Here is a 21,084-nt window from a genome sequence, read left to right as displayed (position 1 = left end):
CATCATACAAGATTTGATTGAACCCTTATCTTTAAAAATGCAACTAAGGGGTGTGTGGGTGGCTCAGTTAAGTGTCCGACTTTGGCTGAGTTGATCTCATGGTTCGAAGTTCGGGTTCTGCATAGGGCTGTCTGCTCTCAGCACAGAGCCTGCTTGGCATTCTCAGCAACCCTCACTCCCCGCCCTGCCACACCCCTCCTCCACTCACATTTTCTTTTTCCCAAAAAAATAATACATTCCTGAAACCATTATTACATTAGGTTAACTAACTTGGATTTAAGTAAAATTAAAACATAAAAAAGTACAACTAGTATAAAAAATATGCTAAATCTTATTTACATTTAACATTAAGTTGTAATTGTATCATAAACTAATCCTTATGCTGAACAAAGCTTAAAAAAATGCACTTAAAAGATGTAAATTTGGGGCGCCTGGGTGGCGCAGTCGGCTAAGCGTCCGACTTCAGCCAGGTCACGATCTCGCGGTCCGTGAGTTCGAGCCCCGCGTCAGGCTCTGGGCTGATGGCTCGGAGCCTGGAGCCTGTTTCCGATTCTGTGTCTCCCTCTCTCTCTGCCCCTCCCCCGTTCATGCTCTGTCTCTCTCTGTCCCAAAAAAAAAAAAAAAAAAATTAAAAAAAAAAAAAGATGTAAATTTGGTCAAAATTATGGTGGCCAAACAGAATAGCTCTCACTTATAATCATGTCATCAATTTTCCCAAGAACCTATTAATCTTTGATAGGTAAGTTAATTTTTATATCCCTCGGTGAACATTTTTTCATGTTAGAATTGTTTTTGCTTCCCTAAGAAATCTTGTAATGGAAGGTACCTGGATAGTGAATACTCAGGTAACAAGGAACCTCTCTACATAAAACAGGGGGTGGGGTAAGAATCAAACCTTCCCCAAAAGAACCAAAGACAATCTTTAAGGTCAGAAACAAGATTAAGACATCTCTCACAGCTTCTACAAGCGTGAAATATATACACATGGAATGCACATATCCATATGGTTATAGGCACTTGCATCATTATTGAACTCCCAAGGACCCATAAACTATTACTTACATGGCTCCTAAATTTAGTATATCTCATAAATCTCTTACCTCATTCTCCTTTTTATTTTTTTTAGCCACAGACAAAATTTCCTAGAACATTAGAAAACAAAAATAAAGTAACAATGCATGTGGTTCATTCATTTATTTATTCAACATTTATTCTGTTCTGACTTCATGCCAGGAAATGGGGATAAGGCTCTCAAGCTAATTAAAGTACAGAGGACTCAAACTGGTGGACCTCAGGCAAAATTAAGCCTATAGTGTCTCATAAAACTCTTTGCCTTAGTTAGCAACTCTTAAAAATTGGGGTATTTCCTTTTAAATTTTCAAGGTTTTTTGGTTTGTGTTTTAAAAACAAGTTTATCTGAAGAGACTTTGGTCCAAATGCATACATGTCAATAATCCTCTAGTATAGGGGTTGGCAAACTCCAGCCTGTGGACAAACTCCAGCTGGCAACCTGATTTTGTAAATAAAGTTTAATTAGAACAAAGTCAAGCTCATTTGTTTAATTTGTGTAGGACTGCCCTCCAGGCTATAATGGCAAAGTTCGGCATTGAGTATTTACCCACTAAACTATTCAAAGCCAAAAACATTATCTATACCCTTACAGAAAAGGTTTTCTAAACTCTGCTCTAGAGTCTGTATTGTGGTATTCTTGGTATTTAAAGATTCACTTCCAAATGTTTTATAGTTCCACCTCTTGCCCACTTTAGGCCTCTGTGGATAGACACCTGAGTCTGCAATCCTGAGCAAGAGGTAAGGCAAATAAGTTAAAATTACAGAATAGGGGCACCTGAATGGTTCTATTGGTCAAACATCTAACTCTTCATTTTGGCTGAGGTCACCATCTCATGGTTGTGGGATCAAGCCCTGAGTTGGGCTCTGTGCGGCATGGAGCCTGCTTGAGTTATTTTCACTCTTTTCCCTCTCCCTTTCCCCCTTGCTGCCCCTCCCCACTCTCCTTTTAAAAAAATCTCTAAAATAAAATAAAATAAAATATAAAAAAACAATTAAAGTGTTCTGATTTTTAAGTATTTACTAGATGCTAAGGGTATGAAGACAAGCAATACCTGAGTGCCACTTGGTGACTTAGGTGAGTATTACATCAAATTATCTGAAAAAGTTGTCATCAGGGCATAATCACTGAAGATAAAAGTTAGGGTTTCATTTCAAGAAGAGAATACCATGTGCAGAGGACAAAGGGGATGAAATAGTAGATACATTCAAGAAACTCTGAACGTATCTTAAATTTAAGATGCATAGGAGAATGATAGGACATATCAGTTAAGTGGCTGACACATACATACATATATACATGTCGATTTATGTGTGTCATGTGTATATGTAAAGTATTATGCAAGTATAGGAATTCATACCCTAAGGCTGAAGGGATATAGTGAACAGGCAGGAGAGTGGTCTTTTAAAATGACCAGCTAAGCTGAATCTTTTTGAACAATCTGTGAATGAATCAAAACATAAATATAATACCAGCTATGAACTATTGTTAAAAACTAAACCCCATAACTAACCTCCTGACTCTGCTTACCTCTAGCTTCATCTTTTACCACCTTTTCCTTTACATACCAACTGGAAACAAATATGTATTTTCAAGTTCTTAAAATTTGCCAGGATCTCTCCTGCCTCTGGATGTTGGTCAAAGGTTATTCTCCCTTCCTAGAACACTTCTCTACTATCTTCCCTGTATTTTACTTTTCCCTATTAACTACCCTCAACCTCTGGATGATTTAACTTTTATCCTTCAAGTCTCAACTCAGATGTCACCTTCTAGAAGATTCTAAGAACCTAACGCCTGAGTTTAGAGTCCTTCTATAGGCTCAACAGCACTCAATTATAATTGATTACTTTCTATACATTTCTCACTGGACATAGGCTAAGGCAAAGACAGTCTACTTTCCTTTACTAAGTGATCTTACCCATGTAGGACAACATCTGCCAACAGCCAATATGCCACCAACATTTGCTACATTAAAGTAACAGTTGTGACTGGCTAAACTATGATACATCTAAATAACAGTGTTTTTCAAACTGCAGGCCATGTTCCATAATCAATAAAATGGGTCCTGACCATTATTTTTAAAATGAAAGAAAAAAAAAAAAAAAGGAAAATACCAGAGTGCATCCCTAAAGTAAAGACAAATACTATGTGAAATTTTATATTTTAGGAAGATCCCAAGAGTTTGAATTTTAGGTTAAAGAAAAATGTAGTAGATAATACTGTTAGGATTTTTTTTAATGTTAAGAATGTAACACATTAAAATATGCCTAAGGAATATTAAGGTTTGTCATAAATGAACATGTTTTTTAATTTCTATTTTATGAGGTCACAAGTAGGAAGGTAAAAAAGGATCTAGTTTTAAAAATGAGTATATGATGGGGAAGCTGGCTGGCTCAGTCAATGGAACATGCGACTCTTGATTTCAGGGTTGTGAACTCAAGCCCTACACTGGGTGTAGAGAGAATTTAAAAATAAAATCTTAAAAAAAAAAAAAAGAAAAAAAAGTCAGTATATTTTAGTTCCCCTAAATTCCTTAACAAGGAACAAGAACAAAGTTCTGAAGATAAGATCTTGAAGTTATAAGAAATTATAGTAACTTCTGATTAGGCCAAGCTCATGCTCCTTTAACAAACAGCAAGATGGTACCATCTTCTTGTCTGAAACAGTCCCTCAACAGTCTGAAAAACTTCCCGTAAGAGTCTGAAAAGCCAAATAAGTAACAGCAATCCATATAGTTTTAATGTGGTTCAAAATCCACAATGGGTTTTACTGAACACTGAATCTTATGTGCCCTCCCCACTTTTTTACCTCTTTTGACATGACCTCTGAAATATTGTATGATTCATCTTCTCTTCCTCTCTTCTTTCTCATAACTATTAAAAAAAATCATTTTATTTTTGATAGCAATGAAAGCAAAAATAAAAACACATGCTTCAAAAGCAGAAAAAGGAAGTTCACCTGGATTCTCTTCACTTGCATCAGTGGAATTTTTACCCTATAAAACAAGAATTTAAAATATTATTTTTCTAGGGACTTCTATGGTATTAAATATTAAAAGGCACTGATTAAGTAAATGTTTCTTGCAGTTGAACCACATCCACAACTCTTTACTATTACACTTACCAGCATGTAACCTTTTTCTACATTTCCCTATTAAAAGTTGTTTGTAACCATATTCTTTTTCCTGCCAACTCTACTTTCCTTAATTTTTTTTCCATTTGAGAAATTTCTAAATTAAACATAGAAGACATTTTTATTTTGATATTACTACACACATCTTCTGTAACTGTAGGTCTATGCTAAAGATATTCAGTGGGTATGGTATGGAAGAACTACTCATTTTCAGTAAGATTTTTAAGCTAAATACAACTGAAAGCAGAAATAGAAGAGAATACTAGTTGAAAAAATATTAATGAGGGGAAACAGAGGAAAGGAAGAGATACTCAAAAATAAAGTTTCAAAATGAAAGTTGGAAAAGACAACCAAATGTAGGGAGAAAATATGTGTAAGAAATCAAAATTAACAAGGTAAATTTTATTTATTTATTTAATGTTAACTCCACACCACACATGGGGCTCAAACTCACAGCCCAAGATCAAGCTCTATCAACTAAGCCAATCAGGCACCCCAAGAAGGTAAATTTTAAAATAAAGTAAAAAGAAGATTAAAAAAAGAAAGTACCAAAAGGGATCTGTGAGATGGAAGAGGCAGAACTTAATGGTTGACACCTTTAGAAAACCCTGGTATAAAAAGTTAGCTAGGCAAAAGTGAACAATGGATTAAAACAACAGGTTGAAGAGTAGGGAGTAAATGATTAAGCAAATAAAATTATCTTAGGGGCGCCTGGGTGGCTCAACAGGTTAAGCATCTGACTCTTATCAGCTCAGGTCATGATCTCACAGTTTGGGGTTCAAACCCCACAATGGGCTCTGCGCTGACAGTCTGGAGCCTGCTTGGGATTCTGTCTCCCTCTCTCTCCGCCCTTCCGTGCTCACTATCTCTCTAAAAAAAAAATAACAAAATTAAGTAAATAAATAAATAAATACATAAATATTAAAAATTATCTTGTATCAATTTTCAAAAATTGCTTTTGTTGCAAAATTATCTATGATATACTTTAACATCACCAATGGTGATGAATAAAATGGACTTAAAGGTACCCTTATTGGCATTTTGATATTACCTGATCAAGCCAGATTAGTAAAGAAGTGTAGGGTATGAAACAAACTCCAACATTACTATTTATTGAATATGTAACTATCAGCAGGTTAGTGAATTCTCATTCTGTTCTATACAATAACTACAAATACTAGATTAGTGAACAACGAATCACTACTTCTGGAAGAAATACAAGCTCAGGCTCCTGTAAGCCTCTGGTCACAATTTCATCAACTGATCAACACATAACCCTGTTTTATGTGTGTTGCTATTTAAGGACATCTTATTTAATATAGATGTTGATTAACAGCGAACTCAGAGCCAACAGCACTATAATTCATGCCTGAAGGAAGTTTGTCGAATACACTTATTTTCTCCATAAGGCACATCATAGTCTTCTTGCATTAGAAACACTAGACGGCACTTCAGCACAATATGGCTGAGGGCCATTTTAACAGCAAAATCAACAAAACCCATCAAAATGAAAAAATCATGACATTAAATAAACCATGAAAAGGGCATTTGTTTATAGTAAGCTTAAGTAAGGCAGAGCACCACTGTGTTTAACTTCAGTTAGAAATTTGCGTGTTGGGAGACAAATTTTTTGCTATTCTGCACAGGAACAGGTCTACAAATGACCATGACCATGAAATCCCAAGTACTGATTTTGGAGTTAACAAATTTGAGCAAGTAGGCTAACTGGCAAATATGGAATCTGTGCATAATGAGGATGGACTGTACTTTATGCATTCAGCTTCTTTATATGTAAAATGGGGAGAAGTACAGTACCTCTATCTAACAGAGCCTTTTGAGAATTAAAATAAACTTAGGGGCACCTGGATGGCTCAGTCAACGGAGCATGCAACTCCTCAATGAGCATAGAGCTTACTTAAAAAAATAAATGCAAAGTTTAGAAATACATGACACATAGTAAGAACTCAATAAATGTTGCCTTCATTATTTCTCTTTTCACGAGTACAGCTGTTCTTCATACAATTCCCATCAGTACAGCATTAAACAGCCTCATATTAAAACATATTCCCCTCAAAAGACCACATCTAAAATTTAGGCCATCCCTGGGCCACCTGGGTGGCCCTGTCGGTTAGCATCTGACTTTGGCTCAGATCAAGATCTCGCGGTTTGTGAGTTCAGGCCCCACATTGGGTTCTGTGCTGACAGCGTGGAGCCTGGAGCCTGCTTCACATTCTGTGTCTCCTTCTCTCTCTGCCCCTCCCCCACTCACGCTCTGTCTCTCCCTCTCTTTCAAAAATAAACAAACATTAAAAAAAAATAAAAAAGTAAGATAAAATAAAATTCAGGCTATCCCTAAACAAATGCTCTCTTATCTGAAATGTTTCTCTCTCCAATTTTGGCTCCATTGCTGTAGTCACGCACAAGATACAAATTTAGATTATCATTATGGATGCAAGTTGACATGAGGAGGCTGGAGACATTAAGGAGAAAAGATTAGTAATCATTATAAGCACCAAAAGAGCTGGCCACTTATAAAAGTGAAATTTTGGCGTTATGAAAAACAGAATGAGAAACAAAAGGGTTATATTTAGATGTCTTTCCATATCTAAATATACTGAGAAACATATTTTACATGTTTCTATGCAGCTCGTAACAAAGATAGGTTTTCAGAAGGTTAAAATAAAGTAGATGATCAATAAAGTCAGACTATAAAAGAGGGGTGCCTGGGTGGTTCAGAAGGTTGAGTGTCTAACTTTTGATTTTGGCTCAGGTCATGATCTCATGGTTCATGGGTTCGAGTCCCCATGCTTCGGATTCTCTCTCTCTGCCCCTACCTGACTTGTGTGCTCTCCCTTACTCAAAATAAATAAGTAAACTGAAAAGAAAAAAAAAAAAAAAAAGATTACAAAAGTATTTCTTCAATATTTAAGAATGCATACAGGAGTTTCCATCTTACTATATATTACCTTAGTAACTTTTAAAGATTCCTTTTTTCTTTCCAATTTCTCTTTCTTCTTCTGTTCCTGCAAGATAATGTTTTTAGTGTCACAAGCAGAAAGTGCAAAATCTAGAACACACACCTCAAAAAACATGTTCACAATGAAGAAACTATATAAAGATTTAAAAACAAGGGAGAATTTGCACTTCAAGCCTTTACACAGTAATAGGGAACAGATTTCCTCTCCTGCCTGAAGGAACAGAAAGGCCAGGAAAGAGCCACCAGAAAGAAGCTGGTAGAACAATCTCTGTGCTCACAAGGAAACAGGAACAGTTCACACCCCTGTCAGGCAAAGTAAAAGGGCCTGCCAACATAGAAGGCATCAAGCAGAGTGCTCAGAAGAGGGGCCAAGTTATTTCTAGACTAAAAGCTATTCCATATACACCCTAACAAAGCTTTAAAACACAGACAAAAAAGGATTCAAACCATTCCCAAGAAGTGGATAGAAGATATTTTTCCTATAACTCATTAAGCATGAAACAACTCATTAAGTATGATTGTTTTATTCTCCTATACCTGTGTTTCATTTTACCATACAAAGGTTTAAAAAGGAATTCAACAAAGGAAAAAGAAGATTTAGCAAATACAGCAAAATCTTGACTGACAATTATGAGATGGGAATGATGGGAACAGGAAATTACTGTAGTCTTGATATTTGCAAATTTATAAATCTTCATACATTCTAGTGGGCAAAAATAATATATCTTACTAAGTGCAATGGGAAGACAAGAACAAGGTCAAGGGTACCAGGAGTGTGCTGATGGAAAAGGTGTCAGATAGCAATTTCATTTAAGATTGTTAGGGTAGGCTTCATTGGGAAAACATTTAAGCCAAGGCTTGAAGGTGATGATGAACTTAGCTATGTAGGTATCTATGAGAAGATGGTTCCAAGCACAAAACAGCCAGTGCAAAGCCCCCAAGGCAGGAAACACACCTGAAATGAGGTCTGAAAGGTAATGGGGTTGAGTGAGGCAACCAGACTTATGGTCTTGTGGGCCATTATTAAAACTTTGGTTTAAAGAAAAAAATTTTTTGGTTTTGTCATGATCAATGTAAACTAGAAAGCAGTGAAACATCATGAGGGTAGGGACACCAGGACAGGAGTAAGAAAGCACTAAACAAAAATAGTTTGCTCAATAAAATATCTTCAGGCGCAGGGTGGCTCAGTCGATTAAGCATCCGACTTCTGCTCAGGTCATGATCTCACAGTTTGTGGGTTTGAGCCCTACATTGGGCCCTGTGCTGATAATTCAGACCTTGAAACCTGCTTCAGATTCTGTGTCTCCCTCTCTCTGCCCCTCCCCTGCTCACACTCTGTCTCTCTCAAAAATAAAGATTACAAAAAAAATAATCTTTCAAAAACAAAGACAAATGAAGAAATTTTCAGAAATATAAAAGCTAAAATAATAAATTACCAACAGAAAGTGCAAATGAATTTACAATGATGGGAAGTGGATCAGTGGTTATTTGGTGATGAAGACAGGAAGTGAAGGATGGGAAAAAATTCTAAAAGGGGCAGGAATTCAGCCATAAAAAAATAGAATTTTGCTATTTACAACAACATGGATGAACCTTGTGGGCACTATGCTAAGTGAAAGGATTCAGAGAACGACTAATACCACATAATCTAACGTGTGGAATCTTTTTTTTTTTTAATTTTTTTTTTCAACGTTTTTTATTTATTTTTGGGACAGAGAGAGACAGAGCATGAACGGGGGAGGGGCAGAGAGAGAGGGAGACACAGAATCGGAAACAGGCTCCAGGCTCTGAGCTGTCAGCCCAGAGCCTGACGCGGGGCTCGAACTCACGGACCGCGAGATCGTGACCTGGCTGAAGTCAGACGCTTAACCGACTGCGCCACCCAGGCGCCCCTAACGTGTGGAATCTTAAAAACAAAAACAAAAACCCTCCAAACTCATAGATACAAAGAACAGACTGATAGGTGGTGGTGGGAGGACCTTTTGACAGGTCAAAAGGTACAAGCATACAGTTATAAAATAAGTCAGCGGTATGTACTATACAGCATGGTGACTATAGTTAGTAATATTCTGCATATTTAAAAGTTGCTAAGAGGGGCACTTGGGTGGCTCAGTTGGTTAAGCGTCCAACTTTGGCTCAGGTCATGATCTCATGGTTCAAGAGTTCGAGCCCTGTGTCAGTCTCTGTGCTGACAGCTCAGAGCCTGGAACCTGCTTCAGATTCTGTGTCTCCCTCTCTCTCAAAAATGAATAAACACTAAATATATATATATATATATATATATTTATTTATTTTATTTTTTTCCTAAGAAAAAAATTTTTTTAACTGTGTATGGTGACAGATGTTAACTAGATGTACTGTGGTGATCATTTCACAACATATACAAATATTGAATCATAACCTGAAACTAATGTTATATGTCAATTATACCTCAATAGAAAAAGGGGAGGGGTTTCTGAGTTGATGGTTATGTCATCACCTTATGGTCACTTTATGGGTGTATTCATGTTAAAACTTATAAAATTATACACTATAAAGGTGCAGTTTTGTGCGTATCAGTTATATCTCAATAAAGCAATTTTTCAAAAAAATGGACTGGGAAACAAAGTTCACAATTTCCATCATCCAAAAAATATGACTAGACAGGATAAAAATCAGTCAATAGGTAACAGAAAAAATAAATGGTGGTATATTCATATAATGGAATGCTCAAGAATAAAGAAACGGCCTGTATGAATAAACAAAATCTCAATATGCTGAGCTAAAGAAGACACAAAAAAAGTGCTTACCACATGGTTCTATTTATATAATATTCTAGAAAAAGCAATACTAACCTATAGTGACAGAAAACAGAAATCACATGGCCAGGCATGGGGATCGCCGAGACAAGAAAACTTCTTGGGGTGATGGAAATGTTCTTTATCTTGACTGTATTGGTGGTTACACAGGTGTATACAGTGGTCAAAACTCATCAAACAGTAAACTTAAAATGTGTGCAGTTTACTATACGTAATTTCTTTCTCAATAAAGCAGTTTTTTTTTTTTAATTTAAGGTACCAGTTATAATCAATCACGTACACATACCTCTAGTTGTTGCTGTTCCATTTTAGTTAATAAAAATTTGGAGTAGATATTGCTTTTTTCAAGCAAATGTTGAAGTCTACGGTACCGAATGTCCACGGACTCTCTATCCCAAGACATGCGAGCCTATCCAAAAAGAAAATTTCCATAATTATTAAGTTTTCTGACATATGTGATGTTTTTCATAAGACGTAAAAAAAAAAAAAAAAAAAGTATAAATAAATGCTCTTCGGGTTTAATAGTTTTTCTGTTATTAATGGGGGGAAAAGATTTTTATAATTTTTACTTTAGTAAAAATGGTTTATTTTCCAAACCAAAAACTAGAACAAAGCTGAAAAAATTTGATTCCTGGGTTCAACATGCCATTTGGTATGATGCAGCTTGGATACCAAAATATTGAAATTTTAGACACTGGACATGTTTACTGGCATCTGCTGAATTGAGGGTCCATTTTTTAAACATATAAAATTAACACTAGAAAGTAAATATTTAATTCATAACACTAGAAAGTAAATATTTAATTCAAGTAGATTTAAGTTTTTAAACAATCAAATGACTTAAGGAAAGAACATTTTTAGATACCAGGTTTATTTGAAAGAACATTAGAATTAAAAACTCATTTCATTGTCTAGGAACTAGAACATCTATTCTTAGAATTTTAAAATTGTATGGCCGGGGTGGCTCAGTCAGTTAAGCATTGGACTCTTGATTTCAGCTCAGGTCATGATCTCATAGTGGTGAGCTGAGCCCTGCACTTGCAGAACATGCTAAGGATTCTCTCTCTCTCTCTCTCTCTCTCTCAAAACAAATAAATAAACTTTATATTTAAATAAACTTTAAAAACAAAAAAACAAACAAAAAAATATATTACTGGGGTGGGTAGGTGTCTGGCTCAGTCAGTATATAGCATGTGACTCCTGATCTCAGGGTCGTGAGTTTGAGCCCCCACTGGGCCTAGAGATTACCTTAAAAAAAAAAAGAACAACAACAAAAAGAAAAGAAAATCCTAAAATAAAAAATTTTTAAAAACTGCATTGTCAAAATATTTCAACATGCTAAATCTACTTATGATTTATCACAAGTTTCTCCTCCTTCCTCTTCAGTGTTTTGTTCCCCAGAGCTTTGCCATTCTTTTAGACTTTACTCTCCCCTACGCTTAGCTTTATCTTTTACTTCTGTATATCTTCAACTCACAAACCTGCTTTTCATACTACTTTTACACACCATTTATTTATTAAGTGATTTCTAAGTCTACAATAGTCTAGTGGCTGAGAAGGAATCCTTTCACACTGATCACTGATCATCCTTTATCACACTGATAAAGTTAAATATTTGAAAAAGAATACGAGAGGACACAAGATGGAAAACATAAAAGCAACAAATAAATACTACAGTTCGGTGGTCCACAAATTTTTTTCTGTAAACAGCCAAAGGGTAAATATTTAAACATTTAAGCATATGGCTTATAAATACTCAATTCTGCCTTTTGCACAAGAACAGACAATATGTAAACAAATGGGAAGGGTGATGTTCCAATAAAACTTTATTTACCTAAACAGGCACAATCCAGTTCATAATTTGTCAACCCAGTATGATCTCAATTAAAAAAAAAAAAAAAAAAAAAAAAAAAAAGCACTAAGTGGGCTGAAGTGAGCCAAGAGTTGAAATCATCTACCAAAACCAAATACATCCAAACCTTACAAACCAGCAGTTCTACTCCTGGCACAAAATGTGTGAGTAGAGTGAGTGAGTGAGAGAGAGCAGATACAGAAGCTGAGTTAGCATAACCTAACTAACTTTAATTTAATGGTTAAGGCCTGACCTTGTAATTTAGACATCATTGTGTATCGGCTTGTTTTTCCTAGATGTTCTATTATCTCTCTAGCTTTTCTTTCAAAATACATTTTTCTATTACAAAAGCAATGACAATAAGATACCTAAAAAGAAATCCAATGAAAATAATAAATACACATTATAGAAAAATATTAAAAACAGACCCATAAAACAAACACCTGTTATTCTATCCATGAAGATAATCTGTTGACATCTTACAAAACTCTATTTTCAGTTCTTTCAGGACAGCCTTTCTTTTACTATTACCAATATATTACTGTGATTACAACAGGAAGTCAATGAATGAAACAGATATAAATTGGGAGATGAAATTACTTAGATTTTGAAAAAAATCTTAATTTTAAAAATTTGTTTTAAATTTTAATTAAACATTCTGGACTTAATTTAGATATATCTGCTACCTCAATCCTGTCCAGAATAAACTAGCACACATTTTTTTTTAAGTAATTAAAGATTTAAGATAATATCGTGTTATACTAATTTGTATATAAGGAAACGAAATCAATGACTAACCTTTAAAACCTTTAAAATAACTCCATATTTCAAAATAACTTTGTATTAAACCTTATCTACCATTACTGTTCTTTAGTAATTTTATTATATTAAAGTAAATTGTAGTTCCAGCTGTGGAAAGCAATGAGTGCCTGGCACGGAGAATCTCTCGATGACTAGAGTGAAAGAGCATGCCAATGGACACCAAGGGCATAAATTCCCCAGGGCCTACACTTCATTATCTCTCCCAACACCAACACCAGATTTGGGGGCATGGGGGTTGAGTTACATTTCATTCTCACCATACGAACTGTTTTCCTTTTGCCTAAGACTTACCCCAACTCTTACCTTTCCCCTCCCCCACTACATATACTTTAAGGCTACTCTTAAGTCTTAGACTAACAATGACTTCTTTCAAAAGGAAATGCAGGTGAAAAGCCAATGAAAATAACTGCAGCAAATCAATGTCAAAGCCATTCTCCACTCTTCACAAATCTTAAAATCTCCTAAAGCAAGGTAAATGCTTCTCATTAAGGAATTTAAGCAAGCTCTTCCTCTCTGAGGTACTTCTAAATATATGCCCATAAATATTGTGGGCATATATTCTTCTAAAAGAAAAAGAATCTTTATTTTTGTATAGTGAATTTTTTGTCCTCCAAAGACATGTAGACAGAAACTAATTCTTAGAATTTTCCCCATGGTCAAGTAGGGAATAACTTAGAAATGAAAACTATAAAAATTAATCAAATTCTATATTTATACATAAAAAGAAAATATAATAATAATAATAGATCATAATACTGCTAGCTTTTTGGCTATATTAGTATATTATATTAGCATAAGAACTGAAAAGAGCTATACACTTTATTCATGGAAGGACTAAAAGTGGATTAAAAACTGCTGTTTTAAGTTCTATGATGAAATACTGAAGAAATGCTACATTTACTGTACCTATCCCTCAACAATAACAACTCCAAAAATTTTGATTATAAAATGCTTGCTCAGAAACTTAAAAATTTTACTGAAAGTATATGTCATTTGATTCTAGTTTAATCAGCAAATACTTATGGTACTATACATTTTGAGAGATCTTTCTATAAAATGTGAAAATGGGGCACCTGCCTGGCTCAGTAGGTGGAGCAGGGGACTCTTGATCTTGGGTTTTAAGTTCAAGTCCCATGTTAGGTGCAGAGATACTTAAATAAAAATCTTTCAAAAGAAAAATGTGAGTTTTCATCTCCTGAATTAATGCATGCTAGAAATGTATTCATTCTTACTGCACCTCATGATCTTTCTTCAAATAGTACTTCTTTACCCAAAAACCTTCATGAGTCACAAAACTGAAGATATACTACTCAAAATGAAGGCTTCATCGGGTGCCTGGGTGGCTCAGTCAGTTAGGCATCTGCCTCTTGGTTTCAGCTCAGGTCGTGATCTCAGGGTTCATGGATTCAAGCCCCGTGTAGGGCTCTGCACTGGCAGTGCGGAGCCTGCTTGGGGTTCTCTCTCTCTCTATCTCTCTGCCCATCCGCCCCTCATGCTCTATTTGAAAAAAAGAATGAAGCCTTTATCATTCTCATAATCTCTGAAGTTGATTCAATTCTGGACACTTGCCCCAGGATTCACCCTTTATAATTATCATCCTATTACATGGCTAGTAAGTACATATGTTTTATTTTATTTATATAATCTTATATATGCTGTGTAATAGAAAATATTCTTTACCACAGTTTGAAATTCAAGAACATTCACTGATTGCCTATTTGCTAGGTGCACAGCCTATGAAAACAAAACAGTAAGTGACATGCTTTCAATAAACAAAATGAGAATCAAGTGAGTAATGATAATACTGTGAAACAAAGTACTATGGAAATTCATACCATGAGGAAAGGTGGTTCACAGTCAACTTCCCAATTCTATTAAAGTTTCTTAACATTACCGTAACTGATTACGGTCAACTATGGGTGAGTAATAACAAAACTAGTATTACTGGAGTGAAAGTATAGCATGGTGGTTAAAAAGTGTGAATTCTGGAATCACATGGCCTACAAACAATCTTGGCTCTACCACTTACAAACTGTGGGACTTCCCCCTTTCCCCCACCCCCTCCACGCCTCAGTTTTCTCATCTGTAAAATGAGATGAAAACAGATCTACTTCATAGAATGCTTTAATAAAAATAGTTTATACTAGTAATTAAGCCATTAGGTTTAATAATATAATAACGTATTTAATAACCGTATCTAGTTTACAGTCTAGTTTAAGATTCAATGGGGAAATACGTGTACAACATTCACAAGTGTTCACAGTGCCAGCAAAAGAAATCATTACTGTTGATATAAAATGGCAGAGAACCAACTGATTCATTAGTTGTCTTTGGGGTGCATTTCCCAATTTAAGTACTTTTGCAATTACATAGAGTTAATTAAACATTAGCGTATATTTCCTTAGGTATAGGGTCAAAAACAACAACTCTGAAGACAGCCAGAGTTCAAATTTGAGTTCACTGTTGTGTGACCCCAACTGCCCCAGTTTCCTCATATGTAAATGGAGAGATACCAAAAGTACCTACAGCATCACAATATTCGGAGTGTGAAATAAATTATTACAAGAAAATCACTTCACTTGGTAGGCAGTACCTACCAGCTAGTGGCTATCAGTCCTTTTCTTGCACAGACAAGAATTAATAAGCAAGATGGCACTTTCTTACTGAAATATACTCGAGGATTGAATTTTCAGGAGGTTGAAAACTGCTTTCAGTAATCTACAAAACAGACACCCCGTACAAGGAAACCACTGGCATAATAATCACTGAAAAAGTACACCCCATTTTTACCTAAAGAATCTTCCTTCGCATAGGTCCAAGAAAGCAAAAGAAAAACGGAAAGCAAGTTTACCCCTCGCGTGGAAAACGGCACTGAAATACCCCACTCAGAAACTCACTACCGGTTTTGGAAGAACGGCTACGGCTAAAGGAGCACCTTGAAACGCTCCACGGCCAAGACTACGTCTCACAGAAGCCTCTTTCAGAGCGCGAGCAAAGGTGTCTCACAGATAGCGTGCGTAAACATAGAGATAAACAACAAAGCCCGTTTGAAAGGGTCTGGAAGAAGCCGACCGAAGAACCAGACAAACCTCCGAGGAAGCGGACTACCGGCTTTAACGACGATGAACTTGAGTCCTAAAGTACCTTTTCTATCATCTTCCGCTCCCTCTCGAGTCCAGCAGCCTCGAGCTGTTCTTCCTCCTCCAGCATGGCTTGGGTAATCACGGCGGTCTCGGGCTCTTCAACCGGATCTGGAGCCAGGGACTCTATGAGGGGAGAAAGCTTTTCAACTGCAGTCTTTAAACATTGCCAGTTCACTGGGTCATTGCCAGTTCACTCCCACGTTGAACAACCTTCCTGGATGCATTCGAGGCAAAAGCTGAAGACCCACGGGGACGCCAGCATCAGCTCTCAAGACATCCCAGGGTGTCCACAATGTCAACAAGTGGCCAGGACCCAGTTTACCAATCGGGATGCTCGGGGAAATGCAGCTCCCCTGTGTAAAATCTCCTATATCGTGCACATATGTGCAATTCCGGGCGCCCTCCACAGGCTCTGCACCTCCTTTCCTTTCCAGTCTCTGCCCGGAGTCCGCTCTACTCCCCAATCTCGGCTGCCGCCTCCATGCTGTCTCCCTCCCCGCGACCCGGACGCCGCCACCCGCGCCGGGAGAAAGGGTCTGCTTACCATCGTTGCTCGCGGGCCGCTGCGCCGGCATGGCTGACACACACTCCAAAACCGGGTCCTCTCCTCTCAGCGTCCGCAACGGAGCGCGCTAAAGTCTCTCGGCTGCCGCCTGCCCAGCCTCCTCGCCAAATCCCCGGCCAGGGAAAAACGCGCGCTTCTCCTTCGCGGGAAAACGCCATCATCTCGCGATACTTCGTGCTCCTCGCCCCGCCCCAGAACCGCGGCGGCACGAGATTTGGCGCAATTTAGTTTTCACCAGAACCCACCTGGGCGACGGTGAGTGTTTACGTAGAAGTCTTATCTCGGGAAAATAAGTTAGCTTTCTTTGTGACACTGGACGCGTCTGTCCACAGCGGAGGGCCCAGTTTCCTCACGTATTGGATGATGGCTTTGAATTACACAGTACTTTAGTAGCGCTCTTATTTGCAAGGCACCTTCACATACTGGCTGATGTGATTAAATCGCGCCAACTCATGATCCTTTTGGTAGGAAATCTGTAGGAGTATTCAGGTAAGGATGTCAGAAACAAATATTGCCAATCTCCCCCTCCATCCTTCGTGCACAATGTACATTGTGGGTGAAAACTGCCCAGAGTGACCCAGAAGAGCGCTCCTTTGTGGGTGAGATGGGAGAGACAGATAGGAAAGTAAGATTATGGCAGAGTTCAAGAAGGGTGTTTCTGAATAAGGAAGAACTGAATGTAGTGATAAGGTGAGTGGAGTGGCCAGTAGAAAAGACAGAAGATTCAAGAATTCAATAAGCCAGTCATTAGAATGGGTGCTTGAAAGAAGATACTGGACTTTTGTTGCTGGTTTTTTCTTCAGCCTATAATTCCACACTTTCTTGTCTGCAGTTCCTTTCAATAAATTGCTTGGCTCCCCTTCCCTTCTGGGAATTTGTGGTATACCTGCGTTACCACCTGTTTCCTTCATTTCTTACTCCAGACAACTTTAATGATTGTATTACTACAAAATTAAGTGCTTGCAACACACGTCCATCAAACCATCTTCAGCAACCTTCCTAACACTCTGAGATGAGATTATTTTTATTCCTACATTGTAGGTGAGAAATCTGATGCTCAGAAAAGACTGACTTGCCCAGAGGCCTATGGATAAAACGGGCCAAACCCAGGCCTTTTGACTCCTACTTCAGTATTAAGATAAAATATAGTTTTATCTTGATTAATTTCTTAATCTCTCGATTAATACTTATTCTAAATCCTACCTCTAACCTAAGAAAATGGCTATCAGTCTCACTTAAGATTTTTGACTTCCCCAACCTATCCCCTAAAATTTCTTTCTCCCTTACTGTTGAAACTCAGCTTTTCACGGGGTTTTCCTCTAATGTATTAAAAATCTCTTCTTGTTCCTTCTTTTGAATTCAATTGTGGCCCAGCTCCCAAAATCTTTCCTCCATCTGTTGCTTTTCTGTATATATTCTGTACGGGTAGCATCTGCTGTTCAGGCTTCAATGATCAGCTCAAGGCTGACGACTTCCCTTCTGATTCCTAAGAGAGTAGGGAAGGTTTGTCCAAATGCACATGAGATGCAGTTCAAGGCAATTTCATCCGATTCTCAAAGTAAAGACATCTCATCTAACATCTGGCCCCACACTTGTTAATACAAGTGCACGGGTACATTTCCTGACACATTTGCCATCGTGCAGGCCTTCCCTTAGAGTGGCTGTTCAAAGTCTGTTCATTCACTTTTATTTAAGGGCCTACATTTAAATGTCTCCTGGTACCAGAAACATTTCTAGGAGCTGTACAGCAATGAACGAGACAGACAAGATCCCTGTTGATACGGATCTTACATTTCAGGAGTTAAAGCAGGTAAGCATGTGTAGGGGGTGGGCGTGTGAGAAGTACTCTGCAAAATGTTAGCATAGGGTGGTATAAGAGTGACTGGGTACTTTAGGTAGTCAGGTATCCGAGGAAGTAACAGACATTTAGACTGAGAATTGAATGTCAAGCAGCCAGCTAGCCCAGGGGAAGATAGTTGTATGGGAGGAAAATTTTTCCTCTACCCTACTAGGTTCTTTTGTCTGGTCTATTAATTAAATTGACATGTTACAGATTAACAGGAGAAACACAAATTACTTAGTGCATATAGGAGTCCCACAAAGTTAATGAGAAGCTCCCTAATGGTCAGGTAATTGAGGCTTATATGCCATTCTACGCTAAGAAGGGGAGGAAAACAATTCACAGGAAAATGGGAAGAGCAAATGTTTTGTAAACAAATGTTTACAGTGTAGTGCAGACACAAAGGGAGATAGGGAGAACTTTTAACAAACAGGCCCTGCCAAGCTCCCCCCAGTTTACTACACCTGATTATTTTCTGGTGATAGCTTTCTTCCTGGACCAGGCCCTCTATGTAAATTCTTTTAAGCAGTTGGGGGAGGAAGTTAAAAAACTCTTGTTGAGTCTTATGGACCTTAATTGTCTTTAGCTCAAAATAATCAGCAGGCCAAAGTGGTGCCTTCTGGGGAGACTTGTTCTGAACCACTTCTCTGGAAGTTGCACACATTAAAAGCTGAGTTGATGGCTATGGAGAGAAGAATCAGGCTAGTGGCTGGGTGCTAAGACATCTGCAAAGGGAGAAAAAAACATAGATTATAATGAGGATGAACAAACAGAAAAGAACAAATCGAAGCACATTACCCCACAACCCATTAAACCAGTCTCTCAATCCTAGAGGCAAATTTATAAAGTCGATTTGGAGTGTCACAAAGGACAGTGTGGGCCTAGGAGAACTTCCTGAGGTATACAGGCATACCTCAGACACTCTGTGGTTTCAATTCCAGACCACCATAATAAAGCCAATATCGTAATAAAGCAAGTCAAATTAATTTTTTTGGTTTTCCAGTACATATAAAAGTTATATTTACACTATACTGTAGTTCTATTAAGTATGCAATAGCATTATGTCTAAAAAAGCAATGTACAGTGCGCCTTGCTGGCTCAGTTGATGGAGGGTGTGACCCTTGATCTCAGAGTTCTGAGTTCAAGCCCTGCATCGGGTGTAGAGATTACTTAAAAATAAAAATCTCTGGGGCGCCTGGGTGGCTCAGTCGGTTAAGCATCCAACTTCGGCTCAGGTCATGATCTCACGGTCCATCAGTTCGAGCCCTGCGTCGGGCTCTGTGCTGACAGCTCAAAGTCTGGAGCCTGCTTCAGATTCTGTGTCTCCCTCTCTCTCGGACCCTCCCCCGTTCATGCTCTCTGTCTCAAAAATAAATAAACCTTAAAAAAAATTTTTTTTTTAAATCTCTAAAAATAAGTGAATAAAATAAAAAAGCAATGTACATACCTTAACTAAAAAATACTTTGTTGCTGGGGCTTCTGGGTGGCTTAGTCAGTTAAGCATCTGACTCTTGATTTTGGTTCAGGTCATGATCTCAGAGTTCGTGGGATTGAGCCCTGCATTTGGCTCTGTGCTGAAAGCATGGAGCCTGCTTGGGATTCTCTCTCCCCCTCTCTCTCTGCCCCTCCCCTGCTTGCTCTTGCTTGCTCTCAAAATAAATTTTAAAAAAACTTAGAAAAATTTTAAAAAATACTTTATTGTTAAAAGATGCTAACCATCATCTGAGCTTTCAGCAAGTTGTAATCACTGATTACAGATCACCACAACAAATAATGAAAAAGTTTGAAACACTGTGAGAACTACCAGAATATGACACAGAGACATGAAGTGAGTAAATACCTTTGGAAATATGGCACCCATATACTTGTTCAACACAGGGTTGCCAGATAAAGATCTTTAATTTGTAAAAATAATGCAATATATACAAAGTGCAATAAAGCAAAGTACAATAAAACAAGGTATGGTTGTACTGATTTATTCCAGAAATTTGGTGAGATTTACAAGTGGTACACTGGGAAATACTTTAATCAGAAGGTTTGTGGAAGCCAAGACAAAACCAATTGTTTTTAGTTCCTTAGCTATCTCCCATCTGCATGTGTGTCTCATTTGGTGGGAGATAAGTACAAGCCAAAAGGTCATGTTTGTCCCAATGTATAACCTCTCTGATAACGGGCACATTTTTGTATCTATTTGTCTTTTTCAGATTGTGGGGCATTTGCCTTAGCGTTAATCATGTCAGCCAAGAAAAAGCAGGGTTAAAAATTAGGTGGAAAAAGGATAGGGGGTTCATTTGCAGCGGGATATTTAACAGCCCTATCAGTTCCTAATGATATTGTATCAGCCTGCTTGGTATGGGCTGAACAGTGAACAAAGACAGTTTTTAGAAGAGAGGTGAATAGCTTAATTGGGTAACAACTGTATGTCCATTAGCAATAGGAATAATGTAGAAGTTAAGAATCCATGGGATTTCCAAATTGTGCCAACAGCATGACAGACTCCAAAAGTCTGTGTAAATAAGTATAGTTTTCCCTTGTGCCAATATGCCAGCTCTAGTAACAGCTGTGTTTGGCAGCTTGGGCTGATTTTACATTGGTAAAGAATATGCTTCAACTCTTTCATGTGAGGAAACTATTATGTTTCCCTGGACATTTCTTTTCCAAAATTAGGTAAAAAAAAATAGAAGTACATCTAGGTTGTCCAAAGGGGTATCTTAGAGGTCCTCTCGTGGCTTTGAAATCATTTCTGCAGTTGCAGTGCAATCATGTGAAATGGAGTGGGGCTCTCCATCATCAGGGAGGGGCAGTAAAATACTTAAACTGTTACAACCAGGGCTCCTGGCTAACTCAGTCAGTAGAGCAAGAGACTCTTGATCTTGGGGTCATTAA

At 37.6% G+C, this 21,084-nt stretch overlaps 1 protein-coding gene across 1 annotated transcript in view; it reads right to left on the bottom strand.

Annotated features, from left to right (window-relative positions):
* HELLS (helicase, lymphoid specific) overlaps positions 1-18,747 on the bottom strand; it is a 39,814-nt gene extending 21,067 nt beyond the window's left edge. The window contains exons 1-8 of the mRNA XM_007080108.3: positions 18,663-18,747; positions 16,338-16,831; positions 15,795-15,916; positions 10,263-10,385; positions 7,168-7,224; positions 4,028-4,064; positions 3,878-3,942; positions 1,101-1,142 (exon numbers count right to left, since the gene is read on the bottom strand). Of these exons, the coding sequence (XP_007080170.1) occupies positions 1,101-1,142; positions 3,878-3,942; positions 4,028-4,064; positions 7,168-7,224; positions 10,263-10,385; positions 15,795-15,916; positions 16,338-16,368 (477 nt within the window). The 5' untranslated portion in view covers positions 16,369-16,831; positions 18,663-18,747. The remainder of the gene's footprint in view (positions 1-1,100; positions 1,143-3,877; positions 3,943-4,027; positions 4,065-7,167; positions 7,225-10,262; positions 10,386-15,794; positions 15,917-16,337; positions 16,832-18,662) is intronic.
* Between the last annotated feature and the right edge of the window lie 2,337 nt (positions 18,748-21,084).

Source organism: Panthera tigris, chromosome D2, assembly GCF_018350195.1.
Source record: "Panthera tigris isolate Pti1 chromosome D2, P.tigris_Pti1_mat1.1, whole genome shotgun sequence".
NCBI classification, from domain to species: Eukaryota; Metazoa; Chordata; class Mammalia; order Carnivora; family Felidae; genus Panthera; species Panthera tigris.
The sequence above is the reverse complement of the archived record's forward strand: the minus strand, read 5'-3'. Positions and strand labels throughout refer to the sequence as shown.